The sequence below is a fragment of the Lucilia sericata genome, unplaced genomic scaffold (genome assembly GCF_015586225.1).
Source record: "Lucilia sericata isolate MDLA Ls3-8-SP2 unplaced genomic scaffold, ASM1558622v1 Contig000384F_arrow, whole genome shotgun sequence".
Classification (NCBI taxonomy): domain Eukaryota; kingdom Metazoa; phylum Arthropoda; class Insecta; order Diptera; family Calliphoridae; genus Lucilia; species Lucilia sericata.
The window spans coordinates 41,123-67,219 of record NW_023994403.1 but is presented as its reverse complement, the minus strand read 5'-3'; the positions used below and the strand labels follow the sequence as shown (position 1 = coordinate 67,219).

General features: G+C 31.0%; 1 protein-coding gene across 4 annotated transcripts; it reads left to right on the top strand.

The window, feature by feature from the left end:
• Window positions 1-584: 584 nt before the first annotated feature.
• Window positions 585-24,925, top strand: LOC119604348 (esterase B1). 4 transcript variants are annotated; one of them, XM_037956922.1, is made up of 5 exons: window positions 585-671; window positions 1,152-1,422; window positions 21,646-21,958; window positions 23,078-23,965; window positions 24,030-24,925. In XM_037956922.1, the coding sequence occupies exons 2-5, from the start codon at window positions 1,379-1,381 to the stop codon at window positions 24,477-24,479; spliced, it is 1,695 nt and encodes a 564-aa protein (XP_037812850.1). In that variant the 5' UTR covers window positions 585-671; window positions 1,152-1,378; the 3' UTR covers window positions 24,480-24,925. The 4 variants fall into 4 exon arrangements, with proteins under 4 accessions (XP_037812850.1, XP_037812852.1, XP_037812853.1 ...); XM_037956924.1 differs by having other exon boundaries at window positions 594-671; window positions 1,212-1,422; XM_037956925.1 differs by having other exon boundaries at window positions 596-671; window positions 1,246-1,422.
• The last annotated feature ends 1,172 nt before the right edge of the window (window positions 24,926-26,097 follow it).

Sequence of the window (26,097 nt, the reverse complement as noted above, 5' to 3'; positions counted from 1 at the left end):
CTTAAAAATTAAAAAAATTAAAAAACCAATTATAATTTTGTTATGTTTAAAAATAAACTTCTCAAGGCCATATTTGGATATCCACTTTTATGGGGACCGATTCTAATAAGCTTTCGTCAAAATATCTTGAAAATTGGTGCAAAATTACCATGAACACACAGACAGACGATTGGTATACTTTGTTGGATATTGAAATATTATACACGTTACAAACATTGTCTTTGACCCTCTCCACATTACAATTTTATTTCAAACCAAATGTGAACCCAAAAATAATATAAATTTTCATAAGCAATATTTAATCTGGCAACTTTATGCAAAGAGTAAATGTTAAAAATTCCCTCAAGAACTGTTAACTATAGTTTGTTATTATGTTATCTTGAAAACAAACATGCCTCTCTTCAATTTAACATTAACAGCTGTTCGATATACTGTTAACCGGAAATGTCATGTTAAACTAACACACGATCATTAGCCAAACGAAACCGGCTCACCCAATTAAATAATGTAATCATATAAAATTGAAAAGTCAGATAGATATTCTCTTTGTTTAAAAAAAATAAAACAACTTTCTCTTCAATTAAACAGTTACAAACAGACATTCAAAATAACAAGACGTGTTGACGGATAGTAAGCGTTCAATTCGATTTGATATTTATGTGAATTACAAAGTAAAAATATAAAAAAATAATTAAATTATCTATCTAGTTAAAAAAATTTTAAATCTGTTTGATATTTAGTGTTTATTTTCAGGTCAAAATTAAATTATCTACCTGCCCAAAACAAAAGCAAATTAAACAAGATCTATTAGTTATTTGTAAAACAAACAAATAAATGAATGCGTTTTAGAAAAAAATACAATTTGTTTTCATAATATTTAAGTTTTGTTGTAGAGTTTTTTCTTCTCTGGTCTGCCTTTTTTGTTGTGTTTTGTGAGTGTAATTAAACTACCTGTTGTAATCATTTTGGTGTATCTATGAGTTATGAGTCGTGTGTGTTGTTGTTTTTGGAATGAGTGAGCGCTCACTATAAACATTTATTTTATGGTTTTATACTTTTTTGTATATTCATAAGTGTGTATATCTTATACGTAAAATTGTTTAAGTGTTGCAATCTCCCTAACCATATTATTGTATATTTCAAAAATTTAGTTTTTTGGGTTATGCAGATTGTATTATTTTAACTAATAATTTGTGATAAATAATAAATAGAAAATTCCATAAAATAAATAGAAAATTTGAAAAGGTATTCTGTAAAAAGAATTTGAAACGTGTTTGCAACGAAATCATAAAGAATCTTTGAACTAAAAGAAACAACTTCAACAAAAAAAAAAAAAAAAAGAGAAAGGAGAAGCATTATCAAGCCAAAAACTTTCAACATGAGTAACATACGTTTTTGGGATATGTTAAAAATGAGCGTCAAGTAAGTATACAACAAAAATATAATGTGGCATTTTTCAAAAAATTTAAAGATTTCTATAAAATTTTACAAAATTTAATATATTTTCTAATTTTATTACATAAAATTGATTTTATTTACTGAATTGTTAAAATATGTATAATAATTTTATTACAATAAAACTTTATATTATGTTGACCCACTTTCCAAAGTTTCTCCGCTGATGTTTTTCAATAATCTTTAAATGCCTCCATATTTTTAAAAGATGGGCTGAGTTAGTTTGTTGATATTTTTATATTGTAATTTATTATTATTTTTTAATAGACCTATGTAAAAGGAAATATTTTAGTGCATTTTGCTTTTTGTTGCACTTTATTTAAAAAAGAAAAATCTATGATTGTTTGTGATTACAACAACAAGGGCTTCAATGTCTGTTGAAGCTTTATTTACAATTGAGATTCCAGATGCTTACACATCACTGACCGTATTATAGAAAACATAAAAAAATGTTATCTCGGATATACATACATCTCTTAGACCAGACTTAACACTATACTATGGATTAGAAATCATACTATAGACTAGACCAGCGGTTCCCACCGGTTTTTACTTCGCGGACCCCTTGAGGAACTTATTTAATTTCGCGGACCTCCGTACATATTTTGATATCTTATTGTTCTAAATAATTGTTCGTCCGAAAATTGACCTAGTCCATAAATCCCTAGGTCAAATAAATGTAGATATGTCATATCTAAAATAGTTCCGATAGGTTTTTAATTGCATGGTTTTGAAGAAGACTTCTTTGTTGAAATGTTAACATGATGTTTAATTTTATGATCGTGAGATCTTTCATGTTCATTTTTCTTCAAGGTAGCAAAAAGGTTTCTTTATCAAATATTGTCGACATGTGCTTAAGGAGTCACGTTTCAAAAATTTATTGCGATTGCGGAGGGGTAAAGTGAGCTAAGTTTTCGGGAAAATAATATAAGAAAGTTGGACTTCTTCCATGTTGTTGCGGAATGCATTATCCGCATAATATATGACATGAACACTTTTACTGCATGGTTTTGCCTACATATTTACGCGAAACGCTATGGATTTTCTGATTTTAATTTAATAATATTGGTCGATAAAATCAAGTTAAAATCTTTGTATCACGTCGGAAGGGAATATTTATATTTAAAATTAACTAAATTAACGTATTGAAGGTGCATAAAGAATCACCTCAGTTTTTGAAATATATAATTTTAGTCCTTACAAACAAGAACAATTTTGCTTACAATGTGACAAACTTAAATCTGGTATAAGCTTGTCTTTGAATTATGAAATGTGACCTAACTTCATAGTCCGGAATACCAGTATCCCTTATTTAATTGTAAGACAGATCATTATCCGTCTGAAATAAAAAAACATTGTTTCACTACATATACAGGAAATAAAAATTACATATCAGGCAATATCTTACTCTATATACAATATAGAGTAAGATATTGCGTGATACAATAAATTTGTAGGGCCTAGCTTCTTCCTGATAAACAACCGAAAAAATAAAATTCAAAAAGTTACCAAAAAATCTGGGATTATTGCATAAAAGCAGAATATTGTTTAGTCATGGCTTTTTTCGTTTGTCTTCGCGGACCCCCTAGGATTTTACTACGGACCACTAGGGGTCCACGGACCCCCATTTGGGAACCGTTGGACTAGACTATAGACTAGACTATAGACTAGACTATAGACTAGACTATAGACTAGACTATAGACTAGACTATAGACTAGACTATAGACTAGACTATAGACTAGACTATAGACTAGACTATAGACTAGACTATAGACTAGACTAGACTAGACTAGACTAGACTATAGACTAGACCATAGACTAGACTATAGACTAGACTATAGACTAGACTATAGACTAGACTATAGACTAGACTATAGACTAGACTATAGACTAGACTATAGACTAGACTATAGACTAGACTATAGACTAGACTATAGACTAGACTATAGACTAGACTATAGACTAGACTATAGACTAGACTATAGACTAGACTATAGACTAGACTATAGACTAGACTATAGACTAGACTATAGACTAGACTATAGACTAGACTATAGACTAGACTATAGACTAGACTATAGACTAGACTATAGACTAGACTATAGACTAGACTATAGACTAGACTATAGACTAGACTATAGACTAGACTATAGACAAGACTATAGACTAGACTATAGACTAGACTATAGACTAGACTATAGACTAGACTATAGACTAGACTATAGACTAGACTAGACTAGACTATAGACTAGACTATAGACTAGACTATAGACTAGACTATAGACTAGACTATAGACTAGACTATAGACTAGACTATAGACTAGACTATAGACTAGACTATAGACTAGACTATAGACTAGACTATAGACTAGACTATAGACTAGACTATAGACTAGACTATAGACTAGACTATAGACTAGACTATAGACTAGACTATAGACTAGACTATAGACTAGACTATAGACTAGACTATAGACAAGACTATAGACTAGACTATAGACTAGACTATAGACTAGACTATAGACTAGACTATAGACTAGACTATAGACTAGACTATAGACTAGACTATAGACTAGACTATAGACTAGACTATAGACTAGACTATAGACTAGACTATAGACTAGACTATAGACTAGACTATAGACTAGACTATAGACTAGACTATAGACTAGACTATAGACTAGACTATAGACTAGACTAGACTAGACTAGACTATAGACTAGACTATAGACTAGACTATAGACTAGACTATAGACTAGACTATAGACTAGACTATAGACTAGACTATAGACTAGACTATAGACTAGACTATAGACTAGACTATAGACTAGACTATAGACTAGACTATAGACTAGACTATAGACTAGACTATAGACTAGACTATAGACTAGACTATAGACTAGACTATAGACTAGACTATAGACTAGACTATAGACTAGACTATAGACTAGACTATAGACTAGACTATAGACTAGACTATAGACTAGACTATAGACTAGACTATAGACTAGACTATAGACTAGACTATAGACTAGACTATAGACTAGACTATAGACTAGACTATAGACTAGACTATAGACTAGACTATAGACTAGACTATAGACTAGACTATAGACTAGACTATAGACTAGACTATAGACTAGACTATAGACTAGACTATAGACTAGACTATAGACTAGACTATAGACTAGACTATAGACTAGACTATAGACTAGACTATAGACTAGACTATAGACTAGACTATAGACTAGACTATAGACTAGACTATAGACTAGACTATAGACTAGACTATAGACTAGACTATAGACTAGACTATAGACTAGACTATAGACTAGACTAGACTATAGACTAGACTATAGACTAGACTATAGACTAGACTATAGACTAGACTATAGACTAGACTATAGACTAGACTATAGACTAGACTATAGACTAGACTATAGACTAGACTATAGACTGAAGACTAGACACAGGCCTGAAGATAATTGTTTCTTATTTAACTATTTCAACTTGATTCTGAACAAGTGTGTTTCACTTTATAGTGGTGTAGGGTGAACCTGGTTTCTTATCTTTACTTCTAAAGTTTAAGAAAGCAATAAGTAAAATTTACCAGGAATTTGAACACAAATAATTTTTCCACGTAGTTACTAATACTAATATGTGAATTGAAAAACAATAAATATTAGCTTCAAATCTTCTGCGTAATAATTAAGCCTAAAGTTCATATCAACCAACCAATTATCATATAATTGTATAGGTGTTATACAGTAATAAACAAATTGATTTGCACACTTTACATATGACTATACTTTTCCAATATTAATATATAGAATAAATCATTTAACATTTCCGGTTTACATACAGTTTAAAAATCAATTACCACCACGAGTAGCTGTTTAGATTCTTAACATTTTCTTTACACTGAAAGAAATTCCTTAACCAAACCCCAAGTATGTGTATGTTGGTAACCAAACTTTTACCAAATTCAAACATGATTCATCTATAAAAATTTCGTATCTTCACCAAAACAAAGACTTAAATCTTTAACAAAAATTTGCATAAATTTTGTTTATAGAGTTAGTTGTCTGTATTATGATATAGTAGGGGGAATGACTATTCAATTTATTAAGTTGTTTTGGTGGCTTAAATTTTTGTATGTGTGTGTTTTTTTTGCACAGCTTTATAGTCAAACAAAAACGCAAGTGTTTTGTTGTGTTTCATAGTATATTTTTTTCATTTTTTGAACGAAGTGGCATAAAAACGTGGTTTTGCAAGAAATTTATATTAAGAAAACAAATAAAGCAACATTGCTAGAGTTTTGGCTAAATTGGGATTTAAAACAAAAATGATGTTGCAAAAAATTGTGACTTGATTTTGAGACATTTTTTTTTGTATTTTAAACTAAAAAAGCTATAAAACTTGTTAGTCTCCCAATTAGACTTTTGTTATTACGAAATTTTTGAAGCTGGTTTTTTATAACCTATATTTTGAAAAATTTCCACAGTTATTTAAATGGAGAGGCTATTAAAAGTTGCAGACAGTATGGAAACAATTTAAAAGATTTCATTTTGAGTTAAAAAATAAAGCTAAATGTTGTATTAGATGTATATGGAATTTTTTTTAAGCTTAGATAGAACTTATGCAACTATTAACTGTTAAACGAAATATCATAATGTGTTTACTTTTTCTCTTAAATATATGATTAGTATACTTTAGAAAATTATCATTAAAAGATTGACGTTGAAACAACGCCACCAAATTACACAAATTTTGTTAATAAACAAAATTGGCGCATATGGTGTAAGCCCCAATCACAACAGACTTCATTATATTCAGAAAAATTGTGAGAATGAACGATTTCTCGAATATCGAAAATAGTAAGAAAACTTGTTTTACAAGAGAAAACAACAAGGAAAGATTTTCAACATTTTCAATAGACTTCGTCCCATAGGCTTAACATATGTGCTAAATTTTATCAAATTATCTTAAAAATTTCCACATCTGTTTTGCAAGAGAGGACATAGCTTAATCGATACAGAAAGTGATTCTAAGCGGATTGGTATACTTTAAGGTTAGTGTAGGACCAATATTTTTTGGGTATTACAAACAAGAGCACAAACGCATAATGATCCAAAACTGGTCTGGTCCCCGTTAAAGGCACTACACCTAAAAATCTATATACCTTATGCTATCGAAATCATTTTTTCATGAAATAGATAATTTAATATGTATTCCTCGATATGAATTTTATATTAATCCTCAATTAAACGATGAATTAATAAATTTAACATATTTGAACAATTTAAATTATCAGTAATAATTCTATTAATACAATTTAATTGCCATTAAAAGTATTTGTTCTATAAATGTGATTTCGTAGAAACCAGTTCACAGTTGTAAATTTTTTTTTAAAGCGCAATTTGTTTAATAAATTACATACTTCACGCTTAATGATTTCATTAGCAATTTATTGTATATTAAGAAAAAAATCAAGTTAAATGATATTGTTAAAAATTTCAAATTGATATAAGTGAGGACGAGTGAACATTTTTTAAACGTTTGCAAATCTTGTGTCGTAAAATGGTTAGCTATTTTATAATTTTATAGAAGCTTATACAGATCATCAGAAAAATCTGTAAATCATAACGTTATTAGGGGCAAATTCAGTGTTGCCAACATTGGTCAAGCAAAACGCGCGCAAAAAATATTAAAAAGGGGTAAAAAAGCGTAATTTTCTAACTGAAAATGGGTAAAAAAGCACTAACGTTTTTTTTAGTCAAATATTGTTTATTTTAATAAAAATTGCACATTATTTCGCTCATTTCCTACAAGACTCCAAAATTCGTTTTTTAGAACATTGGGCAAAACATGTGTCATACTAAAGTCTTTCATCTGTGTGAGTTAGATTTTTAGTAACGTAAGAACTAAAACTAATGTTTGACGAATATTAGATAAATAAGATGAGAATTTTAAAAGTTATTTTAAAAATAGTAAAATGTCATTAAACATTCAAACTGACAGGCACACTACCAACTGGCCAACCGATGTACCCACACCCAAATTGTAAAATTGTACAAAACTTATGAAATATATTTTTTTTGCAAAATCTATATATATTATTTTTAAGTTTTTTGAGTTCTGGAAAAATTGTTAATTTCACTGATAGTGAATAACATAACTTATTGTAAAGTATTTTGAATATATTGTTTTTTTGTTTTTGAAGAATATTTGCTTTTAAAACTTAACACAAATAAAAACAAGTAAGAAAGTATAGTCGGGCGTGGCCGACCATATGATACCCTACACCAGTTATGAATATTAAATGTGATTTATTTTTCATAATAAAGCATTTATCTTCAATATTCCCTTGTTCCGATACATTTAAGCAATTTATGGATGAACATCTAATTTTCTGAAAGAGGCTTTATATGGGGGCTAGGGGCAAATATGGACCAAGCCCGATAAAATTTTGTGAATATATTTATATTTACATAATATTTTATTGTGCTAAATTTCATCGCGATATTTGTGTTTATAAGTTAATTTGGGACATTCAAGTAATTTTCTGAAGGGGACTTTGTATGGGAGCTAGGGTCAAATGGGGCCCGATCTTTATGAAATTTGGCAGGGTCATCCAGACTTCTATAAAACTTAGTTGTGCCGCATTTTATCGATATATCTGTAAATTTAACAAAATTATGAGCTCAAAAGCCCTTTTCGGGGGGTTCTGTTCTATGGGGGCTAGGTGAAATAATGGACCGATTTCAACCATTTTCAATAGGCTTCGTCCTTGGGTCAAATAAAACGTGCGTGCCAAATTTCATCCAATTATCTTGAAAATTGCGATCTGTACCTTGCGCACAAGGTTTACATGGACAGCCAGCCAGCCTGCCAGACGGACGGACGGACATAGCTTAATCGACTCAGAAACGATTCTAAGCCGATTGGTATACTTTAAGGTGGGTCTAGGACGAATATTTTTGTATGTTACAAACATCAGCACAAATCCAATATACCCTCCCCACTAAAGTGGTGTAGGGTATAAAAACTTTGGAGCACCCGTGTAAAAAAATTTAAAACAGTTTTTAAGAAAAATTTAGTCCTTAGTGTAAACTGATCGTATTCTAATAAACAACAAAAAGTGGTACAAATAGAAAGATCAAAGAATGATCCCTCAGTTTTCTTAACATTATAGAGAAAATGTTTAATATTAATTAAATAAATTACCTCCTGAAATTCACAAATATTTTAAAATATTTTAACAAGAGTGTTATATTCGGCTGTGCCGAATCTTATATACCCACCATCAAATCTTATGCCGTAAAAGGAATGCTCCTCTGTAAACATCAGGGAGATAAGGCTTAATTCAATTATGTACGTGATCTTCAAATTAACAAAATATTAATTTTTAAAAACAAAATATTTTTGTCCAATTTTTTAACCATGAACATATATCAGAGGTAGTGTCAATTATGAACTGTTTGTCGTAAAATTTGGTAGAAATATTTCGTATAACACTTATTCGTTTCGAATTTCATTGCTGTTCTCGAATTTTTAATTCAGTCATAAGCGTAAAAGTTATTATCTAAAGGGGAACTTATATGGGGTTGGGACAATTATATATCGATACCCATAAAATTTTGTACATAGATTTTGTTTTGTTGGTCAGTTATAGACCAATCGTCATAAAATTCGGCATAAAGAATTATAATAAAAATCTTTTTATTGCGAGTACAACGATGAAGTAATCATGGAGGCTTTATATATGAGGGATAGGTTCAATTGTGTAAAAAAATTATATAAAACTTATTTTTTGTCAATTTTCATCGCTGTACTCATATTTTTAAGGGGACCTTAATAGGGGGTAGGGTACGCTACCGACAAATCCGAATTAAATTCGAATTTCTCCGCTATACTCGTATTTTTAAGTCAGTAATGAGCGTTAAAATCAATTTTTGAAGGTGACCATATGTGGGGGTAGGGTCAATTATGGACCGATTGCCGTAAAATTTGCTAGAGAGATTTTGGCTTATATAAAACATATTTATGTCGAATATTTTTAAGTCGATAATGAGTATTAATGTCATTTGGTAGAGAAATTTTGATGCATATAAAAGTGACTTATGTTGAATTTCAACGCTGCACTCATAGGGGGACCTTATTTGGGGGTAGGGTCAGTTATGGACCGATTCCCATAAAATTTGGTAGAGACATTTTGACTTATATAAAACTTATTTATGCCGAATTTCATCGCTATAACGTATTTTTAAGTCAGTAATGACCGTTTAAATCATTTTCTGAAGGAGACCTTATATGGGGGGTAGGGTCAATTATAGACCAATTTCTATAAAATTTAGTAGAGATTTTGGCATATATAAAACTTACTTATGTTGAATTTCATCGCTATACTCGTATGGGGGGTAGGGTCAATTTTGGACCGAATCCCATAAAATTTGGTACAGAGATTTTGGCGCATATTAAACTTATTTATGCCAAATTTTATCGCTATACTCGTATGTTTAAAACAGTTGTGACTGTTAAAGCTGTTTTTCGGGGGGGCCACTTGTATGGGGGATATGCGAAATTGTGGACCCATATTGTCCATTTGCAATACCAAACAAACCTTACCTATAAGAAATATTTGTGGAAAAATTTAACTCCCTTGCTCTTTCCGTTCTAACCCTATCGTGCTTTCAACAGACGGACGGACAGATGAACAGACGGATGGACATGGTTAGATCGCCTTAGAATTTAATACTTTTGTGGGTCTACGACCAATGTGTTACAAACGGAGTGACAAAATCAATATACCCCACTCATCTTTTTTGATGGTGGGTATAAAAAGCACTAAATGCACTGTCATAAAATTAGAAAGCACCACTGTAGTGCCTTTTTGAAAAAAGGCACCATGAGCAAAATTTTCCGCGTTTGGCACACCAAAAAGCACCGCAAATAGTGCTAAAAGCACTAAGTTGGCAACACTGGGCAAATTTAATACAGCGTAATATTCTATGTTAGGTCCTTCTTAAATATGAGTCTGCATGGACAGAAGGACGGACTAATAGACAGAGAGTGAACGGACAGACACTGACAGACAGAAAGACAGACAGATATATGTATATGTGGGCAGACTGAGAGACAGGCAATATATCAGACAGACAAATAATCTGAAAATGTGACGAATAGGTAAAAATATGACTAAACAGTCGGACGGACATCTACTTGTATTGTAATTCTGAATTCATATTTGTACTTGGAAAACAGAGATTTTTTTTAAATTCTACTGTGATCTTTTCACAGCATTCAGGCAATATATGGACTCAGCAAATATCGTTTGAGTCGAAGAACGAATCAAGACAAATTCAGATACACCTTTCTGAAGCGAAGCGTATCAAAGATAGAACGTTCTGGAGTGCTTAAGACAAATAACAGTCGGGTTAGGTCGGGCTAGTTGGCACAGAGATTCAAGCCGACTCGTCTTAAATCGACGGCGGCTGATCAACAGCCCAATTTTGGCAAGTTGCGCCGCCGCCGACTCAAAAACTTAAGTTTTTCCTACGAAATTTGAACAAAGTTGCCACTTATTACAGACAAATTGAAACTAGTTGCCTCATCATATTGTATTTATGTATTAAAATTGTGAAAAACTGTTGGGGACAAATATTCATAGAAATAACTGTAATAATGACCATTATCTCTAGAAAATACTTATATAGAGATAACATTCTATCTAACAAACCAATATAAAAAAATTTGTCTATTTTACAAACTCATATAGCAGAAATTTCTGAAAATTTCAGCCTAAATTTAGCCGACTTTTATGCCGCAGCCGGTATATTTACAATAACAATCCGCCGACCAAAAATGGTCAAATCACCGAATCTTTCATTCGGCTGGTTGGCCAGTCATAAGGTCCATTTTCTTAAGTATGTTACACGCACACTTCTTTAAATTGGTATTTGAATAGAATAATATTCATGGAGCCTCAGATATTTGGTTTTTAGCCGTTTTTGGTTGGTCTGGGCGATTATTATCTACTTAAGATAGAACCGCATACCAAAAATACATACATCTTCTCTATATGAAAAACAGTATTTCTGAAATGTTGAGGCACGCGACAATTCCTCTGAAACAGAAGACGACGATGACTGTCTCAACTTAGACATTAATCCCCTCTCACTAGCTTGTGGCTATATAAGATGTCTTAGACACAATATATATATGTACATACATATGTATGTGAATGGCGGAATAGCAAATCTTATTTCTTCTAACTTTGGATATAGAAATAGTTAGGTTAGGTTGATTGGAGGATGTATTTACATCAAATCCGAATAAATACACCTAGGCCACTATCGGGCCTATTGTGCGCCCCTTTTCATAGAAAATGTTTGTTGGTAAAAACAAAAGCCTTATATGGTATTCACTATTATCGTCCGATGTTCAGAAACTCTGTTTCCTGGACGTAATTCCTAAGAATTTTCCAATCAGTGTTCGTGAGGGATATATCACTTCCAAGATATTTGGATCTAATTTCGGCGAAAGCCTGACAATGGCTCTCTCTACATGCTCTACATTCATCTAAATCCGCACGTCAATACTGTGTGTCCACTCAGAATACGTACCATCATACCAACCTCAGACTTATTCATTTTAAGGAGGCTTTTCGTCCTGCTCTCGTTAGAGTCACCCCATAGGATCTTTGTGGTTCTACCCAGGGTTGAATTATTCCAAGAGGCCTTATGTGTGTGTTACTATCGAAAAATTCTTAAAATAAATAACTTTATTTTTGTTATCATACGTCTGATTGCGATTTGCAATTACAGGCACAATTAGTATGATAACAGAACAGCTGAATAACTACACAGAAAAAATTATCAGTAGTTTATTTTCAATTAACATGTTTTTCTCTTTCTTTAATTTTAATTTAAGCAATTTTTTATTTGTCTTAATTATCTCGTTGTTTAAAACCTAAGTTTACAAATTTGATTAAATTTTTAATTGATTCAATTAGTTTTTTAATTGATTGAAAAAAATTTTCTGGCCAAATTTTCTATTTTAGTTTTTTTTTAAATATTTTATTTTGATTTCTTATGCTAACAATGTTTATAATTCTTAAATAGTCAATACGATATTAGGCATATAATATTCAAGTTTCCTGACAATTTATAAAACACTTTATATGTTCAAATTTGATAATAAAGTAATATTTTTTGTAAATGCTCAACGCATTGTTAAAGGTCAAGCATTCCTTTAACGTTGTGAGTAATCAATTAATAATTTGATTGTTTTAATCATCAACTTAATTGGTTTTTAATACATTTTCTACCAAACAAACTAATTCATTTGATTAATAAATTAATAAAAATTAGATTTTATTTTTATTAAATGTTTAATTTATACAATTAATGAATTAATCAATTTTAAATTTTGTCTCAATAATTGATATTAATTGTTCTCATTAATTCGTTATTTGGAAAAAAAGTATTTTTTTTAATTTTTTTACAAATTTGATAATTGATATCATCATTTTGATGATAGGTGCAAAACTTGCTTGATACAATTATTTTGATAATTGAAACATATTTTTAGTTTTTTCTGTGTAGTGATCATTCTGAAATAACTGCTCTTAAAATGCAATGTCACATATATTCACTTTATGTACTTTAATGTTGGACATAAAATTTTAATATTGAAAAATTATGGTGACAAGAATTATCAGGTTTTGCTAAATAACTAATGATAATTTTAAAATAACTGATTTAAAAATGTAAAGTCATATTTGTTTAATATATGAATTTCTAGCTAGAAATTACATTTATATTTCGCAGTGACTCCTACAATTACTTATTAATCATACGATAACTAATTCTTTGCATAAAGTTTAATATCCACTTAATATTTTTAAATTAATATTTATATTTATAGTACAAGTGTTATTGTATTTTGCAGTTTAGTACAATTGAAAAAAAAAAACTTAAACCATTACACAGCATTCTACTTATCAATATCCACAGTTTACGTATATTTATGCTTGTATGTACATTTATATAAGGAAATTACTATAATATTTTTTTCGATAGCACACATTAATCAAATATCCCTGTAGCTATAGATAATTGTTTTTAACTTTAGTTTCTATTGTAAACTCTCAGTAGTCAGCATGACTTGCTTAAATAAGTTTTATAACAGTTGAAGTGCAAATATATTAATAAAAGTTAAGTAAAAACTAAATTCTATTATTAAAACGCTTTGCTAGCACCTGATTAATACAAAATTCTAAATTTTGCAACAATCAACTTGACCTATTGAACCAGTGTGTCTTAAAGTTTATTTTACATATCTGCATACAAAGTCTAAATATTTGTCTGGAATAGAAATTGTTAAATTAAAACAAAAAAAAAACAAAAACACAATACAAATAAATTTATGACAATATGTTTTTGATAGATAACGAACGTTTAAATAAATTGCGAAAACATTTTGATGACGATGTAGGTGTTTTAAATGTTAGGCTTGAAAACGTGACTTTTAATAAAATAAATAAGAATTTTTCTATTCGGCATTATTGACTCAAAAATACTCTACAACAACACCCCAAATTCTGAAAGTAAATATTTAGTATGAAAGTAACTATGGTAACTATGCATAGACATTTTTGCACATATCTCAGAAACTAGTGGAAATTCTAATCACAAATTTTAAGGAAGGAAAGCTTTCTTCTTTTATATGATTGTGAATTTAGTTTAAAAAAAACATCTAAGAAGAGTTCTAAATAAATTTATTGTAATATTTTATCCAAAATTAAAATTTAAATTATCTTTAATACGTTAAATGTTATAGCACTTTTTAAGAAATTTGTAAGCATTTTTAAAGTTGTTGCAATTTTTTTTAAATTTTGATAAAAAAAAGACCGTTCACACTCTCGTGAACATTCTTTACGTGTTTACAGAATCCAAATCGGTGACTATAAGCAACATTTTTTATACCATCAAAAAATATGTGGGTAACTATGTATATTGTTGTTGCCATTCCGTTTGTAATACCTCAAAATATTGGTCATAGACCCACAAAAGTATATATGTATGTTCCTTATTAAATTCTAAGACGATCAAGACATGTCCGTCTGTCTGTCTATCTGTTGAATGCACGATAGAGTCCGAACGGAAAGAGCTAAAGAGTTTAAATTTTTCACAATTATTTCCTATAGCTTAGGTTTGTTCAGTATTGAAAATGGGCAATATCGGTTAACGTTTTCGCAAAGCTCCCATACAACTGGCCGCCGAAAAACTGCTTTAACAGTCATAACTGTTATAAAAATTTGAGTATAGCGATAAAATTCGACATAAATAGTTTCATATCATCCAAATTCTCTCTACCAAATTGTAGGAGGATCGGTCCATAATTGACCCTACCCCTCATATAAGGTCACCTCAAAAAATGACTTTAACGCCCACATTTTAACGCTCATTACTAGCTTAAAAATACGGTTATAGGTATGCAAGCTCTCTACCCAATTTAATAAAGATCGGTCTATAATTGACCTTACCCTCATATAAGGTCCACTTTATCGCTTATTAACGTCATAAAATGGGAGTAATACGATGAAATTCGATATAAACACTCTCGATTGAACTAAAAATCGGTCAATAATTGACCTACCGCTCACATGTATATGTTCATGGTTTAAAAGTTGCATGAAAATATTTTGTTTTTTTAATAATTTCAAATATCAACCTAATGTTTGTAGGGGAGCATTCCATTATATTAGTTAGTTAGTTAGTTAGTTGTTAGTTTGTTAGTTAGTTAGTTAGTAGTTAGTTAGTTTAGTTAGTTAGTTAGTTAGTTAGTTAGTTAGTTAGTTAGTTAGTTAGTTAGTTAGTTAGTTAGTTAGTTAGTTAGTTAGTTAGTTAGTTAGTTAGTTAGTTAGTTAGTTAGTTAGTTAGTTAGTTAGTTAGTTAGTTAGTTAGTTAGTTAGTTAGTTAGTTAGTTAGTTAGTTAGTTAGTTAGTTAGTTAGTTAGTTAGTTAGTTAGTTAGTTAGTAGTTAGTTAGTTAGTTAGTTAGTTAGTTAGTTAGTTAGTTAGTTAGTTAGTTAGTTAGTTAGTTAGTTAGTTAGTTAGTTAGTTAGTTAGTTAGTTAGTTAGTTAGTTAGTTAGTTAGTAGTTAGTTAGTTAGTTAGTTAGTTAGTTAGTTAGTTAGTATAGTTAGTTAGTTAGTTAGTTAGTTAGTTAGTTAGTTAGTTAGTTAGTTAGTTAGTTAGTTAGTTAGTTAGTTAGTTAGTTAGTTAGTTAGTTAGTTAGTTAGTTAGTTAGTTAGTTAGTAGTTAGTTAGTTAGTTAGTTAGTAGTTAGTTAGTTAGTTAGTTAGTTAGTTAGTTAGTTAGTTAGTTAGTTAGTTAGTTAGTTAGTTAGTTAGTTAGTTAGTTAGTTAGTTAGTTAGTTAGTTAGTTAGTTAGTTAGTTAGTTAGTTAGTTAGTTAGTTAGTTAGTTAGTAGTTAGTTAGTTAGTTAGTTAGTTAGTTAGTTAGTTAGTTAGTTAGTTAGTAGTTAGTTAGTTAGTTAGTTAGTTAGTTAGTTAGTTAGTTAGTTAGTTAGTTAGTTAGTTAGTAGTTAGTTAGTTAGTTAGTTAGTTAGTTAGTTAGTTAGTTAGTTAGTTAGTTAGTTAGTAGTTAGTTAGTTAGTTAGTTAGTTAGTTAGTTAGTTAGTTAGTTAGTTAGTTAGTTAGTTAGTTAGTAGTTAGTTAGTTAGTTAGTTAGTTAGTAGTTAGTTAGTTAGTTAGTTAGTTAGTTAGTTAAATCTACTAAGTGTTTTTAAGTCTTTGTCTATTCAATTAAATTTTATTCATTGTAAAGAGCCAACTAATAAAATAAAATAAATTTAAACAAACAACACGCTATGCATACAAATAACACCTACTTACAAATAAATAAACGAATCAACAAACAAAAATTCAATGTTTATATATTTTTATTTGAAAATGTCGCATAATTTTAAATATCATGCAAAATATCAAATCAAAACAAAAAACTAAAATATATCAAGAAAAAAATTAAACAATTAATTACTCATACAATAAGTAGGTTGAAATATTGATACACAACCAACGGCCAACTACCGGCTAAATAAAAACCGGCAATTGAGGGAAAACATTACACAATACTTTTTTAAGCCATAAAAAACACAAAACAAAATGAATAAAAACAAGTTAGAGTGCTATATTCGGCTGAGCCGAATCTTAAATACCCTCCACCAACAACTTTTGTATTAATACATTTCTAATTAATAAAATATTTGTAGAAATAAGTTTTCTCATGTCTTAAATAGAAAAATCCCAAGATTTAAACAGCCTAAATCTACTACAATTCCAAGATTTATTGAACATTAGAAACGCCACTTTCATTTAAATTTTAAATAGCGCCCTAAGATGTGCTTTAGCGATATCTCGTATTTGCATGTATGCATGTGTGTGAAAGATTTATGGATTTTAAAAATACATACATATATATAATTTTGTTCTACACAAATTGATAATGCAAATAGTTAAATACGGTTAAAGCGCTTTTAGGGGCAGGACCTAGTATTAGAGATATGACCAAACATAGACCGATCGTGAAAATTTTTTGAAATAGCATTAAGTGCTTTTTGCATTACAAAATAGTATTTATGAACAAAAATAGTATTTATTTATATCATTATTTGGTAATGAGTTATGTGCCTTTAAGTGTTTTTCTGAAAGGGACCTTGTATGGGAGCTATGATCAATTATGGATCGATAGGAAAACAATTTCACAGTAATATTTCTCTGTATATGAGCAATATTTTTGCCAAACTTTATATGGATATCTTAATTTAGTAATGAGTTATGTGCGTTTAAGTGATTTTCGGGAGGGGACCTTGTATGGGAGCTATGACGAGTTATGGACCGATCGGAAAAAAATTATCTGTAATATTTCTGTGCATATGAGTAATATTTGTACCATATGGGTATCTTAAATTCGTAATGAGTTATGCGCGTTTAAGTGATTTTCGGGAGGGGACCTTTTATGGGAGCTATGACCAATTATGGACCGATCGAAAAAAATTTTCACAGTAATATTTCTGTGCATATGAGTAATACTTGTGCCAAATTTTATATTAATATGGATATCTGAATTTAGTAATGAGTTATGCGCGTTTAAGTGATTTTCGGGAGGGGACCGATCGGAAAAAAATTTCACAACAAAATTTCTGTGCATATGAGTAATATTTGTACCAAATTTTATATGGATATCTTAATTTAGTTATGAGTTAAGCGCGTTTAAGTGATTTTCGGGAGGGGACATTGTATGGGAGCTATGACCAATTATGGACCGATCGGAAAAAAATTTCACAGTAATATTTCTATGTATATGGGCAATACTTACACCAAATTTTATTTAGATATCTTAATTTAGTAATGAGTTATGCGCGTTTAAGTGATTTTCGGGAGGGGACCTTGTATGGGAGCTTTGATCAATTATGGACCGATCGGAAAAAAATTTCACAACAATATTTCCGTGCATATGGGTAATATTTGTACCAAATTTTATATGGACATCTTAATTTAGTTATGAGTTAAGCGCGTTTAAGTGATTTTCGGGAGGGGACCTTGTATGGGAGCTATGACCAATTATGGACCGATCGGAAAAAAAATTTCACAGTAATATTTCTATGCATATGGGCAATACTTGTACCAAATTTTATTTGGATATCTTAATTTAGTAATGAGTTATGCGCGTTTAAGTGATTTTCGGGAGGGGACCTTGTATGGGAGCTATGATCAATTATGGACCGATCGGAAAAAAATTTCACAACAATATTTCTGTGCATATGAGTAATATTTGTACCAAATTTTATATGGATATCTTAATTTAGTTATGAGTTAAGCGCGTTTAAGTGATTTTCGGGAGGGGACCTTGTATGGGAGCTATGACCAATTATGGACCGATCGGAAAAAAAATTCACAGTAATATTTCTATGCATATGGGCAATATCTATACCAAATTTTATTTGGATATCTTAATTTAGTAATGAGTTATGCGCGTTTAAGTGATTTTCGGGAGGGGACCTTGTATGGGAGCTATGTCCAATTATGGACCGATCCAAAAAATTTTTCCTCTGAAAGAATTCTATTGACATAAGATTTTAATTTGTAAAATTTTGTGAAGATATCGACATTGTGGCGGAAGTTATTAACAAAAAACCCATTTTCCGGGAATATGTACTTTTGTATGGGAGGTATATGAAATTGTGGACCGATTCTGGCAATTTTCAGCAGGGATCAAGATCTTGTGCAGAAACGAATGTATGGTGATTTTCATGGAATTATCTTGCATAGTTTTCGAGAAAACTACATCAGAATGTGTAAAAAATGCTTATTTTTTTCCGAGGTTGTTTTAAATTTTGATTCATAACTTTTCCCGGTGTGAACCGATTTTGCCCATTTGCAATACCAAACAACTTAGGAAAATGAAGAACATTTTGGGTGAATTTGGTTAAGCTCTATTGCTTCGTTTTATCGTGAGCGTGTTTTACACAGACAGACGGACAGACGGACAGACGGACAGACGGACAGACGGACAGACGGACATAGCTAAATCGACTCAGAATTTGATAAGGACCCAGAATATATATACTTTGTTGGGTCTCAGATGAATATTTCTTGGTGTTACACACGGAATGACAAAGTTATATATACCCTCTATCACCACTGATGGTGGTGGAGGGTATAACAAGTAAGAGTGTTATATTCGGCTGTGCCGAATCTTGTATACCCACCATCAAATCATTGCCAAAAAGGAATGCTTCCTTATAAATAAACTTTGATATTTAAGAATCGATGCTATTGTTATTATCAAAACAATTTTCTCATTTATTACATCTATGTATAGGGAAATTTTTGTCGAATTTTGTCGCTGTCCTTGTATTTTTAAGGTAGCAAAAAGCGTTAAAGTTATTTTCTGAGGGGACGTTTGGTCAATTATGGACCGATCCTCGTCAAATTTTCTATAACGATTTTAGTTTAGGCTAGTAATGAGCGTCAAAAGCCATTTTCCGAAGGGAACCGTATATGGGGGTTGGATAAATTATGGACCGATCGTTATAAAATTTTACAAAGGTAGGGTCAATTATGGACCGATCCTTATAAAATTTTACAATGATATTAAAGATTCTATAAAATATGTTCGTGTCGAATTTCTATAGATGCTTATTTTAGACCATTCTGAGCGTCAAAGTATTTTTCTGAAGGGGACCTTATATGGGGAGTAGGGTCAATTATGAACCGATCCATATACAATTTTACAAAGCGATTTAGGTTCCTATAAAATATGTTCATCTCGAATTTCATCGCTATAGATGCTTCTTTTGGACAGTTATGAGCGTTAAAGTCATTTTCTGAAGGGAACCTTATATTGGGGGTAGGGTCAATTATGGACCGATCCTTATAAAATTTTACAATGATATAAAGGTTCCTAAAAAATATGTTTAAGTCGAATTTCATCGCTATAGCTGCTTTTTTTAGTCATTTATGAGCGTTGGGGGATAGGGTCAATTATGGACCGATTCTTATAAAATTTTACAATAATATTAAGGTTCCAAAAAGATATGTTTAAGTCGAATTTCATCGCTATAGCTGCTTTTTTTAGTCAGTTATGAGCGTTAATGTCGTTTTCTGAGGGGGACCTTATAGGGGGGATAGGGTCAATTATGGACCGATTCTTATAAAATTTTACAATGATATTAAGCTTCCAAAAAAATATGTTTAAGTCGAATTTCATCGCTATAGCTGCTTTTTTTAGTTAGTTATGAGCGTTAATGTCATTTTCTGAGGGGGACCTTATATGGGAGATAGGGTCAATTATGGACCGATCCTTATAAAATATTACAATGATATTAAGATTCCTATAGAATATGTTTATGTCGAATTTTATCGCTATAGCTGCTTTTTTTAATCAGTTATGAGCGTTAATGTCATTTTCTGAGGAGGACCTTATATGGGGGATAGGGTCAATTCTAGACCGAACCTTATAAAATTTTAGAATGATATTAAGGTTCCTAAACAATATGTATATGTCGAATTTCATCGCTATGGCTGCTCTTTTTAATCAGTTATGAGCGTTAAAGTCATTTTCTGAGGGGACCTTATAGGGGGGATAGGGTCAATTATGGACCGATTCTTATAAAATTTTACAATGATATTAAGGTTCCAAAAAAATATGTTTAAGTCGAATTTCATCGCTATAGCTGCTTTTTTTAGTCAGTTATGAGCGTTAATGTCATTTTCTGAGGTGGACCTTATATGGGGGATAGGGTCAATTATGGACCGATCCTTATAAAATATTACAATGATATTTAGATTCCTATAAAATATGTTTATGTCGAATTTCATCGCTATAGCTGCTTTTTTTAATCAGTTATGAGCGTTAATGTCATTTTCTGAGGAGGACCTTATATGGGGGATAGGGTTAATTATAGACCGATCCTTATAAAATTTTAGAATGATATTAAGGTTCCTAAACAATATGTATATGTCGAATTTCATCGCTATGGCTGCTCTTTTTAATCAGTTATGAGCGTTAAAGTCATTTTCTGAGGGGGGCCTTATATGGGGGATAGGGTCAATTATGGACCGATCCTTATAAAATTTTACAATGATACTAAGATTCCTAAAAAATATGTTTATGTCGAATTTCATCGCTATAGCTGCTTCTTTTAGTCAGTTAAGAGCGTTAATGTCATTTTCTGAGGGGGACCTTATATGGGGGCTAGGCGAAATCGTGGACCGATATTGCCCATTTTCAATACCAAACAAACTGCATCAATATAAAATATTTGTGCAAAATTTCAGCTCGCTAGCTGCTTCCGTTTGGACTCTATCGTGTTTTCAACAGACGGACAGACAGACGGACAGACGGACGGACATGGCTAGATCGTCTTAGAATTTAATGAGGATCCAGAATATATATACTTTTATGGGTCTTAGATGAATATTTCGATGTGTTACAAACGGAATGACAAAAACAATATACCCCCCATCTTTTTTGATGGTGGGTATAAAAAAAAAACAATAAAATACATAACTCTACATGATTGTCACGTTCTGTAATAATGATTTAAAACTGTTTTAAATTTTATTTATTTACTCACTTTTGCTTTTTCTCTGTCATTTCAGGGCTATAGATTACAAATTCGAACAATATCGTTTAAACACTGGCGCTACAGTTGTTGTCAACACCTCAAAGGGTCAAGTTAAGGGTGCCAAACGTATGTCAGTATGGGGTAATTCATATTACACATTCGAGGGTATACCTTTTGCTAAGCCGCCACTAGGTGAGCTACGCTTTAAAGCTCCCGTACCAGCTGAACCATGGCAAGGGGTTATAGATTGTACGGGGCCAGCAGAAATACCCTTTCAGTCAAATTATATTTTTAAGAAATACAAAGGTTCAGAGGATTGTTTGTATTTGAATGTGTTTACAAATGAGGTTAGTATTACTGTTGAAACTGGGATTATTTTAATTTAATTTGTTTATTAATTTATTTGTTTGATTATTTTGAATTAAGAAAATAACACCTTACTTTTTATTTGTATTATTCATATCGAAACGCTAATTGGATGCAATTTTTTTTTTAAATCAGTATAAATACTAACTGTTAAAATTAGTAAATATGGAAAGATTTAAAAAAAATGTTAGCATGGGAGTGTAGTGTACTTTTCAGCAGATGTACAGTGGGGCAGGTTTGATTCTCTTTAAATAAATTACAGATTTTTAAACAGCTTAGTAAAAAAGTGAAACTTCAAAGATTAAATTTGATCATGTAACGTCCGGGTAACAAATTGGAGCGGAGACCCTAGCAAGATGATTTTACCCTAACAAAATAGAAATCTGATCTATTATGTTAAACCCCCTATTAAACGGCTCGACAAGAGATCAAGAGATCGCTCGTCTACATGTAACAACAATTTTTGAAAGAAATTATTAGAAAGTTTATCCTCCCCCACATTATAGTCCAGTATTTGTCCCGTCCGAATACAATTTGTTTCAATCGATTGAGAACACTCTCTCTGGGAGAACACTTCAGAACAGGGTATCCGAAATTGACTTGAATCATTGCTGGTCTCAAAACATATACAATGTTTCAAATCAAAAGCTGAACATTTGAAAAATTTTCGTATTTTTAAGTACATCTATTAGAAGTTGTCCCATTGTGCTGTGGTGCAATGAGTTAAATAGGAACGCAATAACGCATTTAAAATCTATATTTTTTATTGCAATTTCATTGTTTTATTCATAAAAATTTATAATCCAAAAAAATGGACAAAGAAAATACAATTTATATATAATAGTCGCTAATCAGTCAAGTTTAGGGGGCTTGGTTAAAGTCTAGTCTCTTGACAGATAAGCGCTTAAGTGAAAGCTTTTAAAATTTATGATTTTATTATTGCGATATTTTTGTAAAATTTAAAAAAAATTTTGCGACTTTTTAAAATAGCTCCGATTAATTTTATTGTCTTAGATATTGATCTCGAGATAGAATATCTTGTTAAATATTATTATTATTAAAAGTTGAACAGTGTTACTAAATTTGATGTACTCTTTCAGATTACCTCCCCAACACCGCGACCCGTTATGGTTTGGATCTATGGTGGTGGTTTTCAAATCGGTGAAGCTACTCGTGATATGTATAGTCCCGATTACTTTATGTCCAAAGATGTTGTACTGGTGACTATAGCCTATCGTTTGGGACCTTTCGGTTTCTTGAGTTTTGATGATCCCAGCATAGATGTACCCGGTAATGCAGGCATTAAAGATCAAATTATGGCTTTACGTTGGGTTAAGGAAAATATTTCCGCATTTGGTGGTGATCCCAATAATGTAACAGTATTTGGTGAAAGTGCTGGTGGTGCCTCCACTCACCTGTGTATGTTGAGTGAAAGCTCTAAAGGTTTGATAAACAAAGGTATTGTTATGTCGGGTAGTGTGTTATGTCCCTGGGTATTGCCACCACCTAATCAGTGGGCTTTTAGATTGGCCAAAGCTTTAGGCTATAAGGGTGAAGAGAACTCTAGGGATATATACAAATTTCTACATGCATCTTCGGGAGCTGATATACAGAAAGTGGTATCAACAATACTAACCAAAGAAGAGAAACACAATCGTATTTTATTTGCTTTTGGACCAGTAATAGAACCTTATAAATCCAAGGATAGTATATTAACAGAAGATCCTTTGGAAGTGTTAAAAACCACCTGGAGTAATGATATACCCATGATGATAGGTGGTACCAGTTTTGAGGGTTTATTATTCTATCCCGAAGTGACTAGACGCAAGGCTACCTTAAATGAAGTGGGAGATTGTGAGAATTTGTTGCCATTGGATGTTAAAGTAGAACGTCATAGTATTGAAGCCAAAGAAATGGGTTTGAGAATCAAAAAAGCCTATTTGGGTAATGAGGAATGTAAACCGGAAACCATGATGAAATTTTTAGAGGTGAGTTTTAAAAACCTTTTTACTTTTTAAATTATTTAATAACATTTCTTATATTTCTGTCTAGATCGAAAGCTATAGAGAATTTTGGCATCCTATTTATCGCACAGCTATGTACCGCATTAACTATGCTAAGGCTCCCACTTATGTCTATCGTTTCGACTTTGACTCTGCCGAAGCCAATGCCATACGCAATCTTTTGTGTAATCGTGAAGTGAGAGGCGTCTGCCATGGTGATGATTTGTGTTACATTTTCCGTTTTATCTTCTCACATCGTTTAACCGTTGATTCTGACGAATATCGCACCACCAAGGCCATGGTAGATATTTGGACCAGCTTTGCCACAAACAGTGATCCCAACTGTGCATCCTTACAAGATGTCAAATACGAACCCTTGTCTAAAAATAAACCAGTAAAATGTTTAAATATTTCCAATAAATTGGAATATATCGAATTACCTGAATTGCAAAAAATACAAAATGTTTGGAATACTTTTTATCCCCAAGGCAAATTATAAATATATTACACATCACTATCGAGCATTTTAAATGTTTGTGAGTGTATTGTAGATAGAGTAGAAAAAGGAGTCGGCTACCTCATGTACATACAAAAGTGGAAAAAAATAAAATGTCATTCATAATTTGATTGTGCAATGCACTGTTAATTATTTGTCCATTTTAATATAATTAAATATTTATAACGGTATAATGGAGTGTATGGTTATATTAAATTTTATATTTTTTATATAGATATTTATAAAGTGATCAATTGTAAATTACGATTAATTGTGATTTTTTAAAATTTTTTAAAAGGAATTTTAATGCTAAATTGTAGTAAGAGATTTGATGACGATTTAAATGTGAAACTATAAACAAAATTAAATTATTGAAAATGTAAAAACTTATTAAAAGATTTAAAAAATGTACGAAATTAATAACGTAATAAATTATTTAATAAAATATATATTTTAATTGTTATTTTTGAAGTATATAATATAATAATATTTAATATTATACAAAATTGTAATATACAGTGATAAATTCGAGTCTTCATCCAACATAGTATAATATTTTATTGCAAAAAAAGAAATCATTTAAGTGCATTTCAAAAGGTGGGACTAGATATGCACTCAGATCTTTATAAACTCATTATTATACCCGCTATAGTATTTTTATACCCACCATCAAAAAAGATATATTGTTTTTGTCATTCCGTTTATAACACATCGAAATATTCATCTAAGACCCATAAAAGTATATATATTCAGGATCCTTATTAAATTCTAAGACGATCTAGCCATGTCCGTCCGTCTGTCTGTCTGTTGAAAACACGATAGAGTCCAAACGGAAATAACTAGCTGGCTAAAATTTTACATAGACATTTAATATTGATGCAGTTTGTTTGGTATTGAAAATGGGCAATAGTGCTCTACGCTTTCGCCTAGCCCCCATGTAAGGACCCCCTCAGAAAATGACTTTAACGCTCATAACTGACTAAAGGAAGCAGCTATAGCGATGAAATTCGAAATAAACATATTTTATAGGAACATTAATATCATTGTAAAATTTTATGAGGATCGGTCCATAGTTGACCCTACCCCCCTTCAGAAAATGACTTATACGCTCATAACTGTCTAAAAGAAGCAACTATACCAATGAAATTCGACACGAACATATTCTATGGAAACCTTAATCGCTTTGTAAAATTTTATCGGTCCATATCGGTCCCCCCATATATAGTCCCCTTCAGAAAATGACTTTAACACTCATAACTGCATTAAAGAAGCATCTATAGCGATGAAATTCGACATGAACATATTTTATAGGAACCTTAATATAATTGTTAAATTTTATAAGGATCGGTCCATAATTGACTCCATGACTTTAACGCTCGTAACTGTCTAAAAGAAGCGTCTATAGCGATGAAATTCGCCATGAACATGTTTTATAGGAACCTTAATATCCTTGTAAAAAAGGATCGGTCCATAATTGACCCTATCCCCCATACAAGGTCTCCTGCAGAAAATGACTTTTACGCTCATAATTGTCTAAAAGAAGCATCTATAGCGATTATAGGAACTATAAGATCACTGTAAAATTTTATAAGGATCGGTCCATAATTGATCCTATCCCTCA